The following is an 18,016-nucleotide window of genomic DNA, read 5'->3' on the forward strand; positions in this document are numbered from 1 at the left end:
GTTATAGGTTTTTAAGAGTTCTTAGGGCATTTTTAAATTTTTGAGCCATAGCCCTTGTTTTCAGCTGATATATTTTCTGAAATATACAGGAGAGGACAGTGGAAAGAACAAGAGCCTACTTGTTTTGAATCCAACTACTTACTAGCTTTTTTGACTTTGGAGAAGTTAGTCAACTTCTCTGGGTCCTTGATGCCTAATATCTAAAATAGGATAGTCCCACCTCAGATTTGTAAAGATTGAATGAAATATACATAAAGCCTTAGTTTTCTTCTTCTAGCCTTTGAATCCATTACCCCTAAGGGATGTAAAAAGGAATTTTTAATCACATCATCTTTTCTGTCCTTCCTTTGTTTATCCCATATTTAAAAAGTGATTGTAGTAATGTACAGTGATGGCATCAGTGAATTCCCCTTTCTCCTTCACATTGTCATTTTCAGAGGGTTAGTAAATAATCACTTGGCCTTCTTCACTTGTATCGTTTACATGATGTGTCAGTAGACTTGGGGGCTATTTTTAAGCTGACATAAATGTCATTGTTCCTGCCTTTCTTTGTTTTTTTTTCCTTTCACAGAGGATCCTCAAATGCTTCCTTAAAGGAAGAAGAATATAAAGAGCCTTTGCTTTTCCATTCTGGGGATCACTACCCCTTATCTGATGGAGACTGGTCCCCTTTAGACAAGTAGGTATTTTTGAAATTTCTAAGTTTCTTAAAGGAAAGATATATCAAGTAGCTTTTCTGTTACTCACCTATAATATTTCCCATTTCTCTCGTACAGAGAGGAACAGTGTGTACTTTTTAACATGAATACGGATATTCCTGTCAATAATTATTTTGTTCCTAAACTTGATCTGACTTACTCTCACAATGTTGGTCAGTCTAGATCTGTCTAATCAGCATAGAATTTGGCCTTCTATAATTCTTATGTTGTAATCTTTTAGTATCAACTATTAACTGTAATGTGGATAATATTGTGAAGAAACATGCAGTCACTTTGTTCAAATCCAGTTTGTCTCACATTAATTGTGTTTATTTAGCCCATCTTTCCATGTATTTCCTCTTCTGTGAAGTTACCTTTCTCACTGATTTCTTGTGAGAATCAAATGGGATAATGCATTTACAGTGTTTACAGGGGACCCAGTAAGTCACAAGTCCTTGATAAACACTAGTTGACGTTGTTTTCATTATTAAAGAACTCAAGTGGAAGAAATCATTGACATTTCCTTCAATAGAGTCTTTATATCTGCAGGATAAAGCTGATACATTCAGGGGCCAGCCCTGTGGCGCAGCGGTTAAGTTTGCACGTTCCACTTCGGCGGCCTGGGGTTTGCCAGTTCAGATCCCAGGTGGGACATGGCACTGCTTGTCAAGCCATGCTGCGGCAGGCGTCCCACATAAAACAGAGGAAGATGGGCACGGATGTTAGCTCAGGGCCAGTCTTCCTCAGTAAAAAGAGGAGGATTGGCAGCAGATGTTAGTTCAAGGCTAATCTTCCTAAAAAAAATTAAGAGCCGATGTATTCAGACTTTTATTTTAATCTCTTGAGCTCAGGAAGACTGAGGTTCCTGACTTTAAAGTTGTCACATTTCTTTGTCCTGTGTTTGCAGCGCCTATTCCCCAACGGCAGTGTGTCCTAAGAGCGATTCAGAGCTGGAGGTGAAACCTGCCGAGAGCCTGCTCAGATCTGAGTCCCACATGGAGTGGACGTGGGGCGGGTTCCCAGAGTCCACCAAGGTACTAGGGTTTACTTGCCTGTTAAGTGTGTCCAGTTAAAAACATGTGAGGAGTCCCTCGTCCATGAGTAAAGGGGCAGGGGCGATTTCTGAGCGAGCTCACTTGAATGAATATAAACGATGATAGTGCCCTCATGTGGTTACGTAAGTAAATCCAGATTTAATGTTTTTCGTAACATTTGTACTGTGTGTTTACAGCAGAAGGAACCTAGCATTATTTTGTCTGTGTTTTTATTTAGTAAACAATGTTGATTGTTAATTAACATTTTAATAAGGAAAATTTTAAAGGTAGCTAAAGGAAACTAAAATTTCCACACTGAAATTTTAAACAGGAAATTGATTACGAAAGCTTTTTGCCAGTTCATAATGAAAGAACCAAGAATTGGTAAGATGTATTTCTTGAGAAAGAAAATGCTTAACCCCTCTATTTAATTTAGTTTTTTAAAAACATACACTTTGCTAATATGTGTGATTGCATTGAGACTTGACTGTCCACTTTCACATTGTTTTAAAAGAGCCTTGAGGTAGACCAAGCAGGGCTAAATTGTCATGTAGCACTCAACTTTTCTCCATCAAAATGAATATTCTCCCTCTACGTATGTAAAAATTGTCATATTTCCTCAGTCTTCTCCAGTGTTTAACTCTTCATAGTAGAACAGGTATAAATATAACTCTTTTATAAATATCAGGATATTGAACAAAATTCAGTTATTAGTTTTTCTCCCACTTCTTAATTATGAAATATTTCACACGTACAAAATAATGTATTTACTGAATGTGTTGTTATAAATAAAATAAACATTTACCTGCACCCAGCTTAAGAAATAGATTATAACAAACACCTTTGAAAGTAGTTTAATTTTTAAACAATTCCACTTTTTTAGGTCAGCAAAAGAGACAGATCTGACCATCATCCTAGGACAGCTACGATTACACCGTCAGAAAATACCCATTTTCGGGTAATTCCAAGTGAGGACAGCCTCAGCAGTGAGGTTGAAAAGGATGCTACCATGGGAGAAACGGTCTGTACCATAGTGAAACCCAAACCCAGAGCCCTGTGTAAGCAGATGAGCGATGCAACTAGAGGTGCAGGACTTGTCGAACCTCTCCTGGAGCCACCTCCGATTTCATCTATGTTAGATGCAGACCACCTTCCTAACCCCTTGTTGCTGGAGGCTCCCTCAGAATCAAAACCAGCAGCTAAGGTAGACTCGCCGTCAAAGAAGAAAGGTAATCATTTGTTTAGTGGCCTCAGGGCCTCTAATTTAGATGGTAAATTATTTCAGTGTTTCAGATAGCGTGTGGTGGCTGCCTTTATTTTGGTACTCCCTGGTCAGAACCTGTCGCACACGAATGGCTTGTTTAACGTGGCTTCCCCCACTGCACTGCAGGTTCCGCTGGAGCAGGACCCTGACTTCCTCCCTGCCATTGCTGCTCAGGTGGCACTTGAGAAACATTTATTGAAAAAATAAACAGCAATTTTCAAATCAGTTAATGAGTAAACTTAACCACTTTATTGACACCTTATTGTCAGTAAAGTGAAGTGGAATCCTAAAACATTATACGTGTTTAAACACAAAAAATTAGACTAGAGAAAAATGTTTTCATCTGAAACATCTGGTTAGTTGAGGCCAAATTAAGTACTTTTTTGCAAAATATGGGATATAAATAAATGTACACTAATTATCAGTATGTGTGCTCTTCTTTCTTTGATTATTTCCCTCTAAAACAGACAGAAGATAGAGTCTAACTCTTGGCTCAACATTTCTGCCTCACTTTTAGAACTCAAGTTGAGTAAATCAGAACGTTCTTACTATTTAAAAATATAAAGTTGGGGCTGGCCCCGTGGGCAAGTGGTTAAGTTCACGTGCTCCACTGCAGGTGGCCCAGTGTTTCATTGGTTCGGATCCTGGGCGCAGACATGGCACTGCTCATCCAGGCACGCTGAGGTAGCATCCCACATGCCTCAACTAGGTGGACCCACAACGAAGAATATACAACTATGTACCAGGGGGCTTTGGGGAGAAAAAGGAAAAAAAGTAAATCTTTAAAAAATATATATATATATATATAAAGTTATCCATTGATACTTGGTACAATAAGAGCCAGAACATACTCACTGTCTGAACATTGGCCTTAGGCCCTATTTTTAGGGAAGTAAAATTCTCACTAAAAATACCCATTGTCACATATAGCCAAATACCTACTTCACTTTTTGAAAAATTCTAGCACCAGAGGTTGAATAATTACAAACTGGCTTAGTAAGTATCCACTACTGGTATGGACCTTTGGGATCACTCAGAAATAATTTATTTAAAAGAAAAGAATTTGTCGAGGGTGTTTGTGGCCAACTGTGGTCTTTCAGCTGATGACCCAGCTTAACTTGGTGTGCCTGCTCTTTCACTTCTCCTGGAACCAAAGACCATGTGTTCTACTCGAAGAAATGTTGAGGGAAAATCCAGTTTTCAGAGAGAGTGTTTGGTTTTAGTCTAGGAAACTTAGTACGTAGTGTAGGAGCCGACTAGACATAGGAGCACTGAGTGTTTCCACCATTCATTTGGCCTCGTTCCCCACCCCCCAACAGTTTATTAGAAAAATTCTTATACATTTTTGCTTTCTCTCTCCCTCTTTTTCTCTCTCTCTCTGTCCCTCTGTCTCTCTACTCACACACATACATTTTTGTATTGTTTTAAGCCATTTGGAAACAAGTTGCAGGCATTTTGGTAAATATTCCAAGATGCACTTTCTAAAAATAAGAACATTTTCTATATACAAGTACCATTGTCATCTTGAAGAAGCCATATTCATGTTTCCTCAAATGTACCAAGAACAGCTTTTTAGCTGGTTTTTTCCTTCCAAACCAAGATCTCATCAAGGTTCACATGTTGCATTTGGTTTTTGTGTTTAGTCTTTTTTATTTAGAACAACCCCATCCCCCCCACACACGCACATGCTCCCTCACTCTCTCACATACACACTCCCTCACTACACTTCTCTCCCCCTCTACACCCGCGATGCTGACCTTTGGAAGAGCTCAGCCAAGTGTCTTGTATCCTTTTTCGTGCTCTGGATTTATCTGTTTTTCTTCACGGTGACATCCCCGTGTTTCTTAGATTGGAAGTCAGCTCTAGAACTGCACTAACAGGAATGTAATGTGAACCACATGTGTAACGTTGTCTTCTCACATTAAAAAAGTACAATAAACAAGTGATAGTAAGTTCAGTAATATATTCTAAGCCAGTAAACGCAAACTGTTATAGTTTTAACAAATAATCAATATAACTATTGAGATATTTTACAATTTTTATAGTAAGTCTTGGAAATCTGGTGTGTGTTTTATACATTTTTTAACACATTTTGCATAACCTCACTTCACACTAGGACACTTCAAGTGTTCAGTTGCCACTTGTGGCTGGTGACTACCCTAGTGGGCAGTACAGATATAGAGGCTTAATTAGATGTGGGTTAAATATGTTTTATGTTTTGAGGATTACTTTATGGGATATATTGGGTACTTCATATTACACCTTAAAATGTCCCACTATTAGTGATTCTAGATGTGATCATTTAAGGTATTGTCTGCCAGATTTGTCTATCATAAAGGACTTTTCTTTTGCAATCAGAAGGTCGTATGTGGTAATGCTTTGGCACCCTGTCACCATTCTGTTCCCCAACAACCTTTCCCTCATGGTTTTAGAACAATGGTTGCTCAATGCCAGTGATTTCATCAAGTTTGGTTGTGCTTGTTCATACTATAAATATGAAAAAACTTTATCATCAAATATGATTTAAAGGCTAGGATTATTCATGTAACAGCAAATGAAAGAATGAGCAAATTAGTATATGTTCATTGAGCAACTGTTATGTGTGTGACACTGAATTTCTCTTCGATTTCATGAATGGTTGAGAACCAACACAAGTGCAAAGGTTAGTTAACACCTTTAAAATAAAATGCAGTTCTCATCATGGTCAGCTTTATTATTTGCAAACCTTTATTTTCCTGCAGAGTTGTAAATGAAGGATAACCAAGTTCTTCTCTCTGGTGTGTTTTTTCTATGAGAACAGGTGTCCACAAGAGAAGCCAACACCAGGGACCTGATGATATTTACCTAGATGATTTAAAGGCTCTAGAACCTGAAGTTGCAGCTCTCTATTTCCCTAAAAGGTAGAGTATTCTTTCTATGTTGAGAGGTGAACAGCTCTGAAATATTGTAGCTATTTTGAGAGCAAAACATTTTGTCTGAGAAAAAAGAGCAGGATGATGGTGTCTTTTAGCTAAGTTGGATGATTGCTTCAGATTTTGGAAAATCCAAAAATTGTATATGTGTTGTTTGGACAATAGTGATTTGAAACTAATAATTTACCTATTTAATATGAAGAAATTTTCAATGGAAGGAGAAGAGGTGCATTAGTTAAACCTACATAAGGATGTAGCAGTGGGTATGACGTTAGATTAGCACTCCTTACAGGCATTAATCCAAACTCAGGATGCTTCGGAAAATTCATTAGCATTTATTTTATTATGCGTTTTAAAGGTAATATACCTTTATTTGAAAACATTTTACGAGGAATGCCTTCACTCCTTCAGTGAGTCTGAGCTCCCAGGCTTTCTGAATTCGGGCCCAGGTCTGGTGAGGCACCATTCCAGCTGGCCTCTGCCCCCCACATCCCTAGAGCTCACCCTACTGTCACACTTCCCTGGCCTCCCTCACAAGTTTCCCCTTTGAATAACTCTAACGCCTCAGATATGATATATGTGTACTGTTTTCCCAAGTTCATCTCCATTCTTAGGGAAATTCCATTATAATACTCTATGATTACAAAAACCAATTTACTTTGCCCCACGGAAGTATGGCTTGGATATACTGAATTGTAGGCATACATGATTAAATACTTTTAAATACGTTATTGAAAAACATTTCATTGTTTTTATTTAAAATAGAAAGATTGACAAGATATTTAAATTTTTTATATATATTTTTGGAAGGTCCTTAAAACTCCTTCCTAGCTTTCTGCCCTAAATTTGTCTCAAAATGTCTACTTTGTATAAGTAACAGTTGGGTTTTTAGGGTGAGAAAATTGAAACTGCTCCATTTTTTGTTAAAATGTAAGCTGTCTTAGAATCATCATATTTCCCTGTCCTTAATCGTTTATTTACTTTGGTATCCCTAAGGTAGATTTCTTAGTTTCCTTTTAAAACAATGAGAGTGACTAATGCAATGGGACCTTGCTGTGCTCTGTTAGACTTTGACTGTGGGGGGGTCACTGCCACACAGCAAGCAACCTCTTACCTCATGAATGAATTATTTCTGGAAACATTTCTTAAATACTTAAAGATAGACTGTTGTAATCCTTGTAATCAATTATTTTGTTGTCATCGTGATCATTGTCATCTTGACTGAATATCCGGTATTTATAATTATAGCTAAATATAAAGCACGTTACTTCTGTGGATTTGGCGACGTGTTGAGTCAGGTGGCATCCTCCCTGTGTTTGGAGGTTACACTGGTTAGGGTAATACTAGCTGCTCTGTCTGGTCAAACTCAAGACCTTGGTGGCTTACCACAGCTCAAGTTTGTTTCTTGCTCGTGGGATATTCCAGAGCCAGTGTTTGGTGGGAGGCCTTGCACATGAGGATTCAGGAGCACAAGCTCTTTCCACCCTGAGGCTCCGCCACTCTGGCAGGACCCCTGTGGAAGGAACAGAGAATCGCAGAGGGGAGCTTTCCAGGGCCAGGCTGGGGAAGGGCACAGCACCCCTCTGTCCCTGTCTGACAACTTGGTCACACGGTCACCTGGCCACACCTGACTGTAAGGGGACCTGGCCCTGTGCCAAGGAGGAGGAGATGCAAGTTTGTGAACACACAGCAGCCTTCTGTTTGTTTTCCCCGGGGGTTGGCCCTGCCCCTCAACCCCAGTGTAACAACAGGTTTTCTGCTTCAGGTGGGCTTTGGCTTTTTCACCATTTCCAGTAAGGAGAACTTACTGCTATTCCATTTAATCTCAATATTGTGGTATGGGTATGCATTGCTGTTAAGAGAAGAAAATTTCCAAAAACCTAAATCTTTTCTTGATTCAAATGCAAACATAACAGCTTTTGAACTTTTCCATTTATGACATATCTGTACTTTGCTGCCACCTACTGCTCAAATTTGAGATTTTTCTAGAGATCATCTAACTTCACCAGATTACATACATTGATTGCATACATTAAATATACCGACTTTTTGAATAAAATAAAAGAATTTGAAAATTCTAGAGCAGTATCTCAGTGTGACAGTAAATAACCATTCAAAGGGTGTAGAGCAGTAAACATTCATGATTAAGAGACTTAAGGTTCCATTTCCATGTTTTCCTCTCAAATTTACGCTCCATTACAGAAAGTTTCCCTTAGGATCATTTACCAAAACCTGGCTCTGTGCCTTTCCATCTAGAAAAGTGAAAATACTGAGTAAGCCTCTCTTCAGCCCTGGCCCTCTCTGCTGTCAGAACGGTTTGTCTCTAGTTTCTTTCTCAGTATAGTTCTTGAAGGTGGGTCTGGCCTCCTGAAATTTTTCTCTTGCTTAATTTCTTTGTTCTATTTTGTGAAGTAACAGATGAATTTAGAAAAGCCTTGTTTTTAAAAATAAAACAGCCCTGGACTACAGTAATTTTCTACAGGATGTGTATGTACCACAGCTTTTTCTAGGAAATTAGGATCAAAAGGTTTCCAAACATCAGATTTTTCTTAATTACTCTGTCATTTTCATCATGGAAATGTAAATAAATGCTTGTAACTCTTTTACTCTTTTAATTAAAATCAGAAAGGCCATGGTTAAAAAGGTTGCATTATTATGAATAACTGAAGTGGTTTTTGCGACATATTTACTGTATTCACAGTTAATTCCTCAGTAGTGCTATTAGGTTATTTATTTTTAATGTCATTTATGCTATGATTCTAAACACCACCTAAGAAAAGCTATGTCTGATTGTTGGTCAATCTGTTCCTTTTTAAAGGGGGTATGTTAATTTGGTTCAAGCCCTCAGAGAACCACGTAGTAAGCTAGGAATACAAGAAGTTGTAATAAGGCAAATCCTTTTCTCCCCATCCCCTGCCCACAGTGAATCAGACCCCGTCTCCAGGCAGTGGCCCGAGTCTGACACGCCTTCTGGCTCCCAGTCCCCACAGTCCGTGGGAAGCGCGGCCGCTGATAGTGGCACTGAGTGCCTCTTGGATTCTACCATGGACTTGCCCGACGTCACCCTCTCCCTTTGTGGGGGCCTCAGTGAGAACGGAGAAATTTCTAAAGGTACACTAGGCAGTTGTGCCTGCCGTTGCTTGATAGAAAACCTGCGGTTCTGCCACTTCAGGGTGTGAAATTCTTTAGTGATCTTGTGCAGGTAACAGGTGATCTCCCTTTAATGTCAGACCTTAACCCCTCATTTAAGGTACCTCATGTGGAGTGACATTACAGATAAATGGCTTGGCTGACGGGGGTACCTTGAAGGCTGCATTTCACATTAAGAGGTTGAGAGTTCTCAGGCCACCCTGTTTGCTGAGCCAAGGTCAGCTCACACTGTGTTGTTTTCTCATCTGTAAAGTTGTTGAAATATTTGTGGGACTGGGTTCCAGCTGTCCTCCTGGAAAGCACAGGGCCTTAGACATGAGAGTAGGGCCTGAAGTTGTTGAAATTGATTATCCACTGAGTAAATGTTCTTTCTGGCAAAAAGTAGAAGGGATTACTTTCTGTCTCAGTCTTCAGAGTTGGCCCAGGAGAGTGAAGTTTGCTCAAGAGAAAGGAAGGAGCTTGTTTAGCAGAGGTCGTACAGACGCCTCTGCTGTGGGCTGGGCACCAGCGTGCGTTTGTCCCAAGTTCTTAGGCCTTTTTGGTTTTACTTTCCTTTGTAAACTAAACTCTTAATATTTCCTCACTTTGGCTGGTGGCCCTTGAATGATTCTCCTCTAAGGAAAGGTTTTCTTTCCATGGCTAGCATCATCTTTTGTCTTCTCTCACCCCAGAGCAGCTGAAGGCCTGCATATGGCAGACTGGGTGCCCGGAGCCTTACAGCTCTGCTTTCCTCAACGTTCTTCTTTTTAGGATCATAGTGGGCTCGTTATGCCTCTCTTCTCCATCTCTTAATTCTATTTATTAATTTTAATTTTTGCAAGAGATTGAGTGTGTTACAGCCAATGGTATCTTCTAAGGATGAAATTAAATAGGTCACATTCTTATTATAATCCTCATAAGCCCTCACTTAAAATTTAGGTGTAGGGATGTGGAAAATATACAATTTATATGAACAATAAATTTTATGCTTTTTAGGAAAGTATTGGTAACTTAGGTAGAGTTTGTTATTGGAGGAGGCAGAAATGGCAAGTAAAAGTAAATAATAGACAAATTACCAGGAGGAACCATCCCAGTGAGAAATTTCTGTTAGCCTGGATCTCCTAGAACGCTTTAGGAACAGGGTACAAAAATTCACGCAAAACCCTCATTCATTCTGCAAGAACCTGGGATTTATTTCTAGACAGACCCCAACTCGAATTCTGGTGTGTGTGTTTCTTTCTCCAAGCAATTGTAAGACGTTTTGATTGTTTTCTACTGTAGCACGCATTTAAAGCTGTGAGACCCCCATGAATATTCCCCAGTTATGCAGTTGCCTGCCAGTAAAGAGTGTCTCCCTTTGATGGGAATGAAACTCTCAGTTTTCGTTAGTTATACAGTGTGTGTGTATACACGTGTGTGTGTGTGTCTTCCTCTCTCTCTGGCCACATCTGTAATCTATTTTCCTTTTAAAATTCTCTGGCATATCTCTTGTTTTTGTTTTGCTTCGTTTTGTTGTTTTATTTTTTACACTGGGGGAGGAGTGGTGGAAAAGGGAGAGGGTAGAAAGGAATTGTTCTTTCTTGCCCTAGGGGAAAAAAGTGTCTGACATTTTGTTTTTGACGGATATAAAAATAGGTTTTTTAAAAAAGGACTTATCCTGTAGTGCTGTCAATGCAGAGAGCATTGTGATCATCTCCTATGGGAATTTGTGTCATCTCTGACCAAATTGATCATTGTTTTCCATTGCAGAAAAATTCATGGAGCATATCATTACTTATCATGAATTTGCAGAAAACCCTGGACTTATAGACAATCCTAACCTTGTAATACGGATATATAACCGGTAAGTGCAATCTTGCTTTTATAATTGTTAAATACTCTTGGAGTGCTCTTTTTCCAAGTGCTCTTTTTAACCATCACCGTTTTTCTTGCCATAAAATATACCATCTCCTATAAATGAGCAGTGGGCTTCTATAATGGGCAGTGACTTGGTAGTGAAAGTGAAGCCTCAACTCCATTTTTAAATAAGGCACTGAAATGTTATTCTGTTGTATAGATTTTACTGCTTTTCTATTCAGAGAAGTTTGGCTTAAAGCAAAGATTACTCATGTGACAAAAAATTTAGCTGATCATCTTTTCATTGAGAAGAATAAGGAATTTCCTGTTATTTCTACTCTCCCCCTCTGCTCCCTTCCTCCCTCCCTTTCTACCCCCTTCTCTCTCTCTCTCTCCTCTCTCTGTGTAATGGTTTGCACAATCTTTATTTCTCACAGTTACTATAACTGGGCTTTGGCTGCTCCCATGATCCTTAGCTTGCAAGTGTTCCAGAAGAGTTTGCCTAAGGTGAGATGATCCACTGTTTGTTGCCTTTTCAGAAATATCTACAGCATATAGAACTTAGAAAAAAATCTATATTTAATATAAAATTCATATGATAAAAGATCCAAAAAGTTCTATGTGCCCACTCAAATTACCTCATGCCCCAAATCTAGAAAATTAGCTGGGCTGCCACATCTTTGTCATTTTTACGAGATATTTATACCAGTTTCTGGTTGTGTATGAAAGTTGAGAGATTTTACTAATTGTTAGTTAAATATAGAATGAATGAAGAAAGTTTCCTCTCATTAACATGGAAAGAAGCAGGAAGAAGAAGGTGCTGTGGCCCCCAGAAGCTTAATATCATTGTGGTTAAGTCAAATGGGGACGAGTAAGCCTGTTATGTAGAACCTGAAGGTTTGCCTTGAATCTGTCCACCAAGAAGACATCATTGTCCTGGTTGGTCCTCAGAACGCATGAGAACCACATTTGTCAAGGGTAGAGAAGTGAGAGCAGCCCACCACCAGCCCCTAAGGGGGCTGCTCCTACATAGCCAACTACCTGTCTCGCCACAGAGTGCCACAAAGCCATGCTGCCACGAGAGAGGATACTCCGTCTCTCAGAGGAGTTGAACACTCTGGAGGAGTTTGGGAGGTGTGGCAAGCATTGCTCATGTTCCATAATAAGGCACCATCCTGCAGGCTAAGGGAGAAAGTAGTCCAGGGCTTTGTAACCAACAGGTTGCTAGACTGACCCAGGTTGATTGTTTCCAGGCCACAGTCGAGTCCTGGGTCAAAGATAAGATGCCAAAGAAATCTGGTCGCTGGTGGTTTTGGCGTAAGAGAGAAAGCATGACCAAACAGGTAAGTGACCTGGAGGCACTCCTTCCCATGGGCTGAAAGAAGGGAATCTCTCATTTAGACAAAAAACCTTTTTGCCAAGCATGAGAAAGTCAATTTGGGCTGTGTAATGCTCTTCTACAATGATAATAGTCACCATTTTTGAACAGCTAATGTGCAGGTTCTGTGCTGGATGCTTTACGTGCGTTACTCTCACCTCCCCGGAGCCCAGCAGTGTAGATGTTTGAGTTCTCGTTCTATAGGTCAGGAGACTCGGGCATGAGGAGCTGAAGCAGCGTGACACCAAGGGCACATACCTGTGAGGGCTGGAGCTCGGGTTTGGCCTCCAGTCCCCTTCCGAAGCCCTTGCCCTTTTCCCTTTGCTGCCGCACCTTCCACACAGAAGTCGAGCTTGTTCTGCTGCGCAGCGGGCAGCGGCACCAGGCACACTTACCCTGCAGTCCCAGTGTCCCTGCTGTGGCCCTCGCAAGTGTGGGCCAGTTGTGTTATACTTTGTGACTTGAAATGGTGCTCTTTTAAAATTTTTACTTCCGGATTTGTAGTGACAGCTTTTTGTGTAGCAGCATATGACTTCTGTCTCAGGTTTCTGTTCTTTGGCTCAAACTAGAGAAAGTCTGTTTCTTAAGCATTGTTAAATTGTGGATTAAGAAAGCAGTTTTGCTTGTTCCTGGAGAGGGCTGCTGCTGAGTTTTTGCTTGTCACTGGGGAAAATTTGCACATTGCCGTTACTTTCTTGCTGTTTTAGCTGCCGGAGGCCAAGGAAGGGAAATCCGAGGTGCTGCCGACAAGTGACCTGCCGTCAGGCGCAAAGGAGCCGGCCAGTGGCAGGTGGGGGCGCCTGTCCTTCCTCCAGGCGCACAGCGCTTGGGCTACCCCTGCTTTAGCCATTGCATTTGGGTTGATTTGGGCAGTTTTGTTTAATTCTTAGTCAGAAACGTCTTTCTCCTGTGGACATACATGACAATAAGTGGCTTGTTTGTGCCACTCAGGTAGTTAGCAGATGATAACTTCTGCTTTTCTAAAAAATATTATCAGCTCAGAGGAGTAAATATGCTCATCACTGCTTCCAGAATACCTTGTTCCCATCCTGGAGCCATGGAAGCAGAGGCCTGCGAAATGCAGGCCTCCTGGAGGGGGTCTCGAGGAGTCTTAAGATGCACTGCCTCCGGGGCCTCTGCCCCCTGCTTCCTGTCAGGTGCAGAAGGAGATATGAAGGAGAATCTCACAGTGGGTGTGGGTTAACTTAACCTCTTGGAAGAAGTAGCACCCCTTTGGACATTGGATTGGCCGGCCCTGAGAGGAGGCCCATCAGATACCCCAGCCTGGTCTCTGCCAGCCTTGTATTCCCCCAGTCAGACGCTTTCTTCTCCTGCCACTCCCTGACTCTTTAATTTAGTAGTCTGTCTAAGCCTGAGCATTCATCTTCTTCCTCTTTACTCTCTTCTTTTAAAAGGAGTGTATAAAATCTTTCCTGTTAGTTTTTTAGATCAGTATAAACAATTATATTTTCCACAATGTATGTCTTTTGAAACATACATATTCTTTTCAACAAGAGACAGTAGACTAGTAGCATTCACTGGTCACAGTAGAAAATGACGAGTGATGACCACACAGTAACTTCTGGTCAATCATGAGACGGAGGAGGAAGGTGGCCTTATCACTTCGTGACACGAATATTCAGACATGGGAAACAGGGAACAACTCTTCCCACCTCTAGAATGCATTTAGGATCTTTCTCTTTTCTTGATCCTAAATGAAAAGCTCTCATCAATAAAACGCCTTGCTGCCTCTTCAGTAACTGGGTTGATCTGAATAGGTCAGCCGAGGATGACTCTTCGAGTGACGAGGGATCACAGGAGCTCGAGGAATCAATCAAAGTGGACCCTGTCCCCACAGAGCCCCCGAGCCACAGCGGCACGACCTCATATAAGAAGTCTCTTCGACTCTCCTCAGACCAGATTGTGAGTCGTCTGTGATCCCTGGGGATCCAGTCAGATTATCTTAGTAACTGTTGAATCGGATGTCCTTCCCTTCTGTCTCCCCACTGCAAAGCCTTATGCATGCTGCCTGGTGTGTGGTCGCGTAAATGCTGTCTTAATTAGGTATGCAGGAAGAGCAGAGAGGTTTTATTTTGGGGGGGGGATTGGAGAAGTTTCTTGGAATCCCGAAACTCCATTCAGGCTGGCTCTCCCTCAGCCGAGCTTGTTGTGAGCCAGCTGTGTGCACTCCACTGGGCCAGGTGTGTGCTGATGTGACAGAAACCATCCTGAGCTGGGGTCCTGAAACACCAGCGGTGGTTTTGTAAATATTCAGACTCTTTCCAAACTATATGTTTTCGGCCGGTTTTTTTTCTTTTATTACAGTTATCGTATTTATGTATTTCTTTCCATTCTTTATACATTGACACATGCATATGTATATTTATATATTTTAGAGATTAGGATACTTTTTTACTTAGCATTATATCTTAAGCAATCTCTCAGTGACTGCATATTATTGGAAAATGTGACTTTCAGTTGTTACATGTAATTCCATCAAAGTGATTTACCATTTTCAAAATTCTCTCTCTAATTTTCTTTATTCCCCTACTTTTTATGAAAGGCAAAACTGAAGCTCCAAGATGGCCCAAATGATGTTGTGTTTAGTATTACAACCCAGTATCAAGGTACCTGCCGCTGCGCAGGGACCATTTACCTGTGGAACTGGAATGACAAGGTCATCATTTCAGATATCGATGGAACAATAACTAAGTAAGCAGGAGCCCTTACGTGGTGGGTGGCAGGGAGGGGAGGCGCAGGTCAGTGTGTGGTGGGGGGTCCCTTGCCGGGTTGACCTTGGCCGCTATTGGGAGTGTTTTTTAAACTGTATGCGCTGAGACGTCCTGGTGCAGTCCACACAGGGTCATTTTACAGTTGGAGGAGATGAGCAGAGCCTTACAAATGTACCATCAAAAATCACTTTTGGAAAGATTTAGTTCTTTGGTCTCAAGTCTGGCGTTAAAAAAAATCTAGGAAGCTGTTGAGATTAGGGAAGAGAAACAGAGGATGTGTGGTTGTAAATTATCTCTGAAAATGAACATCTGGCTCTCGTGTCTGATGCTACTTTTAGCGGTTCCTCGGTGGGTGTATTTGCAGGAGACGGGATCACTGTTGAATAAGCCGTGACGAGATCGCCTTTGTAGAGTGTCCCCACCCCTCCTCCACCCAGTGTATTTTGGCAGCTGGTATTGGACTAAACAGGAGAACACTTGGCTTTATATGCTCGATTCCTGATGCCTTTTTCTGTTTCTACCCTCTTAGGTCTGATGCTTTGGGACAGATTCTTCCACAGCTGGGTAAAGACTGGACTCATCAGGGTATAGCAAAGCTCTACCATTCCATCAACGAGTAGGTATCCTGTCCCACATGTCAGTGCACCGTAGTGAGCTGGCATTTTGCTTTAAGAACTATAGAAAAATAGCATACATCAGCCCCTGGAAATTGTTCATGATCCAGCTATTCCTGCTCTTCTTTCACACTTCTTTCCTATAACCTCACCCAGAGAAGAGTGGCAGCCACCATTTGTGGAACCTGAGCTGTGCGCTGGGCATTACATTACGTGTTTAACTTCTGTGGTCACATTCTCACAATGTGAAGAGTTTTAGGCACTACCTGTATCTATAGTTACAGCCATAATTGAGTTTTTTAGCTATAATTTAACAAGAGAGCCGATTTTCTTTTTTACCAATTGGATATTTTTAAATTGTATTTTGTTGAGTAGGTAATACACGCGTGCATGAGGGAAACATGTCACCCATGGGGTCCTCTCTGTCAGAGAAAACTGCCTTGGCCTTCGTGGGACCCTAATACATACGAGTTAAATTGATTTGAAAAATTAGTGTCTTAAGCGTTAGATAAGAATGTCATAATATAAGTATGTCGGTTGCCCAGATATAATTTTGCCATTTGTTTTACTGAGTGGTTTGCATTCTGCAAATTGTCTTTATAAATAAGGTCCTTTGTATCTTTACTTTATAGCAGATAATTAAAAGATAGTCTAGGATTTTTGTCTGTTCTGTAATCTGGCTTTTGTGGACTCGATGCTGAAGATACATCAATACTTGTAAATTTAGCATAATCCTTAGTTGCCTATACCTCTATTTTTCCCCGTGGTGTTTTCCCTGGAAAGGTGAGATCTTTATAATCCTAACTACTTTCCTGTTAAATTCAAGAATTCAATTTTCACAATAAGAGAAACTTTATTTGGATCTTTTAAAAGGAAAGTGCTTTTTTCCCTTTAGGCAAAGCACATGGTCTAAACAGGACATGTTCTCTTTCAGGAATGGCTACAAATTTCTGTACTGTTCCGCCCGTGCCATCGGCATGGCTGACATGACCCGTGGCTACCTGCACTGGGTCAATGACAAGGGCACGATCTTGCCCCGGGGCCCTCTGATGCTGTCCCCCAGCAGCTTGTTCTCGGCCTTCCACAGGTACCTCTCCAGCAGGCATCTGCACTGCCTCTGTGTGTGTGAGCGTGCATGCGTGTGCATGAGGCTCGTTGGAAGGGTTTATGTCTGTTTTCGAGCTTCTGCGTCTCCTGGTTCTCTGGCTCCCCCCTAGCATTCTGCCTCACACAGCTCGCCTGGTCTGTGTCACACATGGTCAAGAAAAGTCAAGTTGTCAAGTTTTCTCCTTCCTTAAACCCCATCAGATTTTCTTAATCATCACATTGACTAGCAAAGGAGGAGAAAGAAAGGTACCAGTTACAAAGGATTAAAAAAATTAGGTGATTGTGAGCATTAAAATCTTTTTAGGACCACACACCAGGGAAAACTACCATTCTGAATTTGGTAATTGTATTTTTTTCCACTAGGGAAGTGATAGAAAAGAAACCAGAGAAGTTCAAAATTGAGTGTCTGAATGACATCAAGAATCTGTTTGCCCCGTCTAAGCAGCCCTTCTACGCTGCCTTTGGAAACCGTCCCAATGTGAGTGTCTCCTCTGGGCTACACATTCTGACGTGGTGGGTAAAACTTAGAGAAATGTCCTTCTTAGAGTATAGCCATGTCATAATTCCAAACCAATATAAGCAAAGTGAATGTCCATTCTGCTAAATGGGTTTCCACTTTATCTGTTCCAAATTTCTGCATATGGGGATGTCCTGTAGGTGGAGATCTGCCCCAAAATGTTGGTATATGACAAAGGGCACATTGTCTTTGTTTCTGTGGCTTCAGTTCCATTTCCTGAGGCAGTTCTGACTCATATTCTAAGTGGTTCTAAGCCACGTCCTTGGATCCGCCCAGAACCATAGCATGAGTTCTCACCCTTCATTAACACTTCCTCAACTTGCCTCCTTCCCAGGCTGCAGAGGGGCTGCCCCCTGGGCTCTGGCAGGCAGCGGGTCACCCCTCCTGCTCGGCCCCTGGCATCTCCTTGGTGCCCAAGTTTTCTGACTCCCCAAGCGTGCTCTGGGTTTTGCTTCACTCTTAAGCTCAGGTTTGTCTAAAGCTCAGTTTCGGTGGCAAAGCCACACTGTGCCCAGCTCCACATTTCCCATGGACAGTCTTCTGTTTATGCAGTTCTTCTGGCTCACAGGGAACCAGAGAAGCATCTCCTCATTTCTTCTGTCTTAGTCACCCTGTTTGATGTTTTCTTCTGCAGGATGTCTATGCTTACACACAAGTTGGAGTTCCAGACTGCAGAATATTCACTGTGAACCCCAAGGGTGAATTAATACAAGAAAGGACCAAAGGAAACAAGTCATCGTAAGTGTGTTCCTCAGCCTGGCGCCCTGCAGCCAGGAGTGAAGTTGGGGACAGACG

At 41.4% G+C, this 18,016-nt stretch overlaps 1 protein-coding gene across 4 annotated transcripts in view; it reads left to right on the top strand.

Annotated features, from left to right (window-relative positions):
* LPIN2 (lipin 2) overlaps window positions 1–18,016 on the top strand; it is an 88,338-nt gene that overhangs the window by 66,831 nt on the left and 3,491 nt on the right. For all 4 annotated transcript variants that reach the window (XM_046671493.1, XM_046671494.1, XM_046671492.1 and 1 more), the window contains 15 exons: window positions 572–679; window positions 1,606–1,732; window positions 2,616–2,961; window positions 5,797–5,896; window positions 8,832–9,019; window positions 10,787–10,880; window positions 11,311–11,380; window positions 12,127–12,216; window positions 12,959–13,041; window positions 14,030–14,174; window positions 14,815–14,963; window positions 15,513–15,599; window positions 16,532–16,684; window positions 17,068–17,182; window positions 17,856–17,959. In XM_046671493.1, coding sequence (XP_046527449.1) covers window positions 572–679; window positions 1,606–1,732; window positions 2,616–2,961; window positions 5,797–5,896; window positions 8,832–9,019; window positions 10,787–10,880; window positions 11,311–11,380; window positions 12,127–12,216; window positions 12,959–13,041; window positions 14,030–14,174; window positions 14,815–14,963; window positions 15,513–15,599; window positions 16,532–16,684; window positions 17,068–17,182; window positions 17,856–17,959 — 1,959 coding nt within the window. The remainder of the gene's footprint in view (window positions 1–571; window positions 680–1,605; window positions 1,733–2,615; window positions 2,962–5,796; window positions 5,897–8,831; window positions 9,020–10,786; window positions 10,881–11,310; window positions 11,381–12,126; window positions 12,217–12,958; window positions 13,042–14,029; window positions 14,175–14,814; window positions 14,964–15,512; window positions 15,600–16,531; window positions 16,685–17,067; window positions 17,183–17,855; window positions 17,960–18,016) is intronic.

Source organism: Equus quagga, chromosome 9 (assembly GCF_021613505.1).
Source record: "Equus quagga isolate Etosha38 chromosome 9, UCLA_HA_Equagga_1.0, whole genome shotgun sequence".
Lineage (NCBI taxonomy): Eukaryota > Metazoa > Chordata > Mammalia > Perissodactyla > Equidae > Equus > Equus quagga.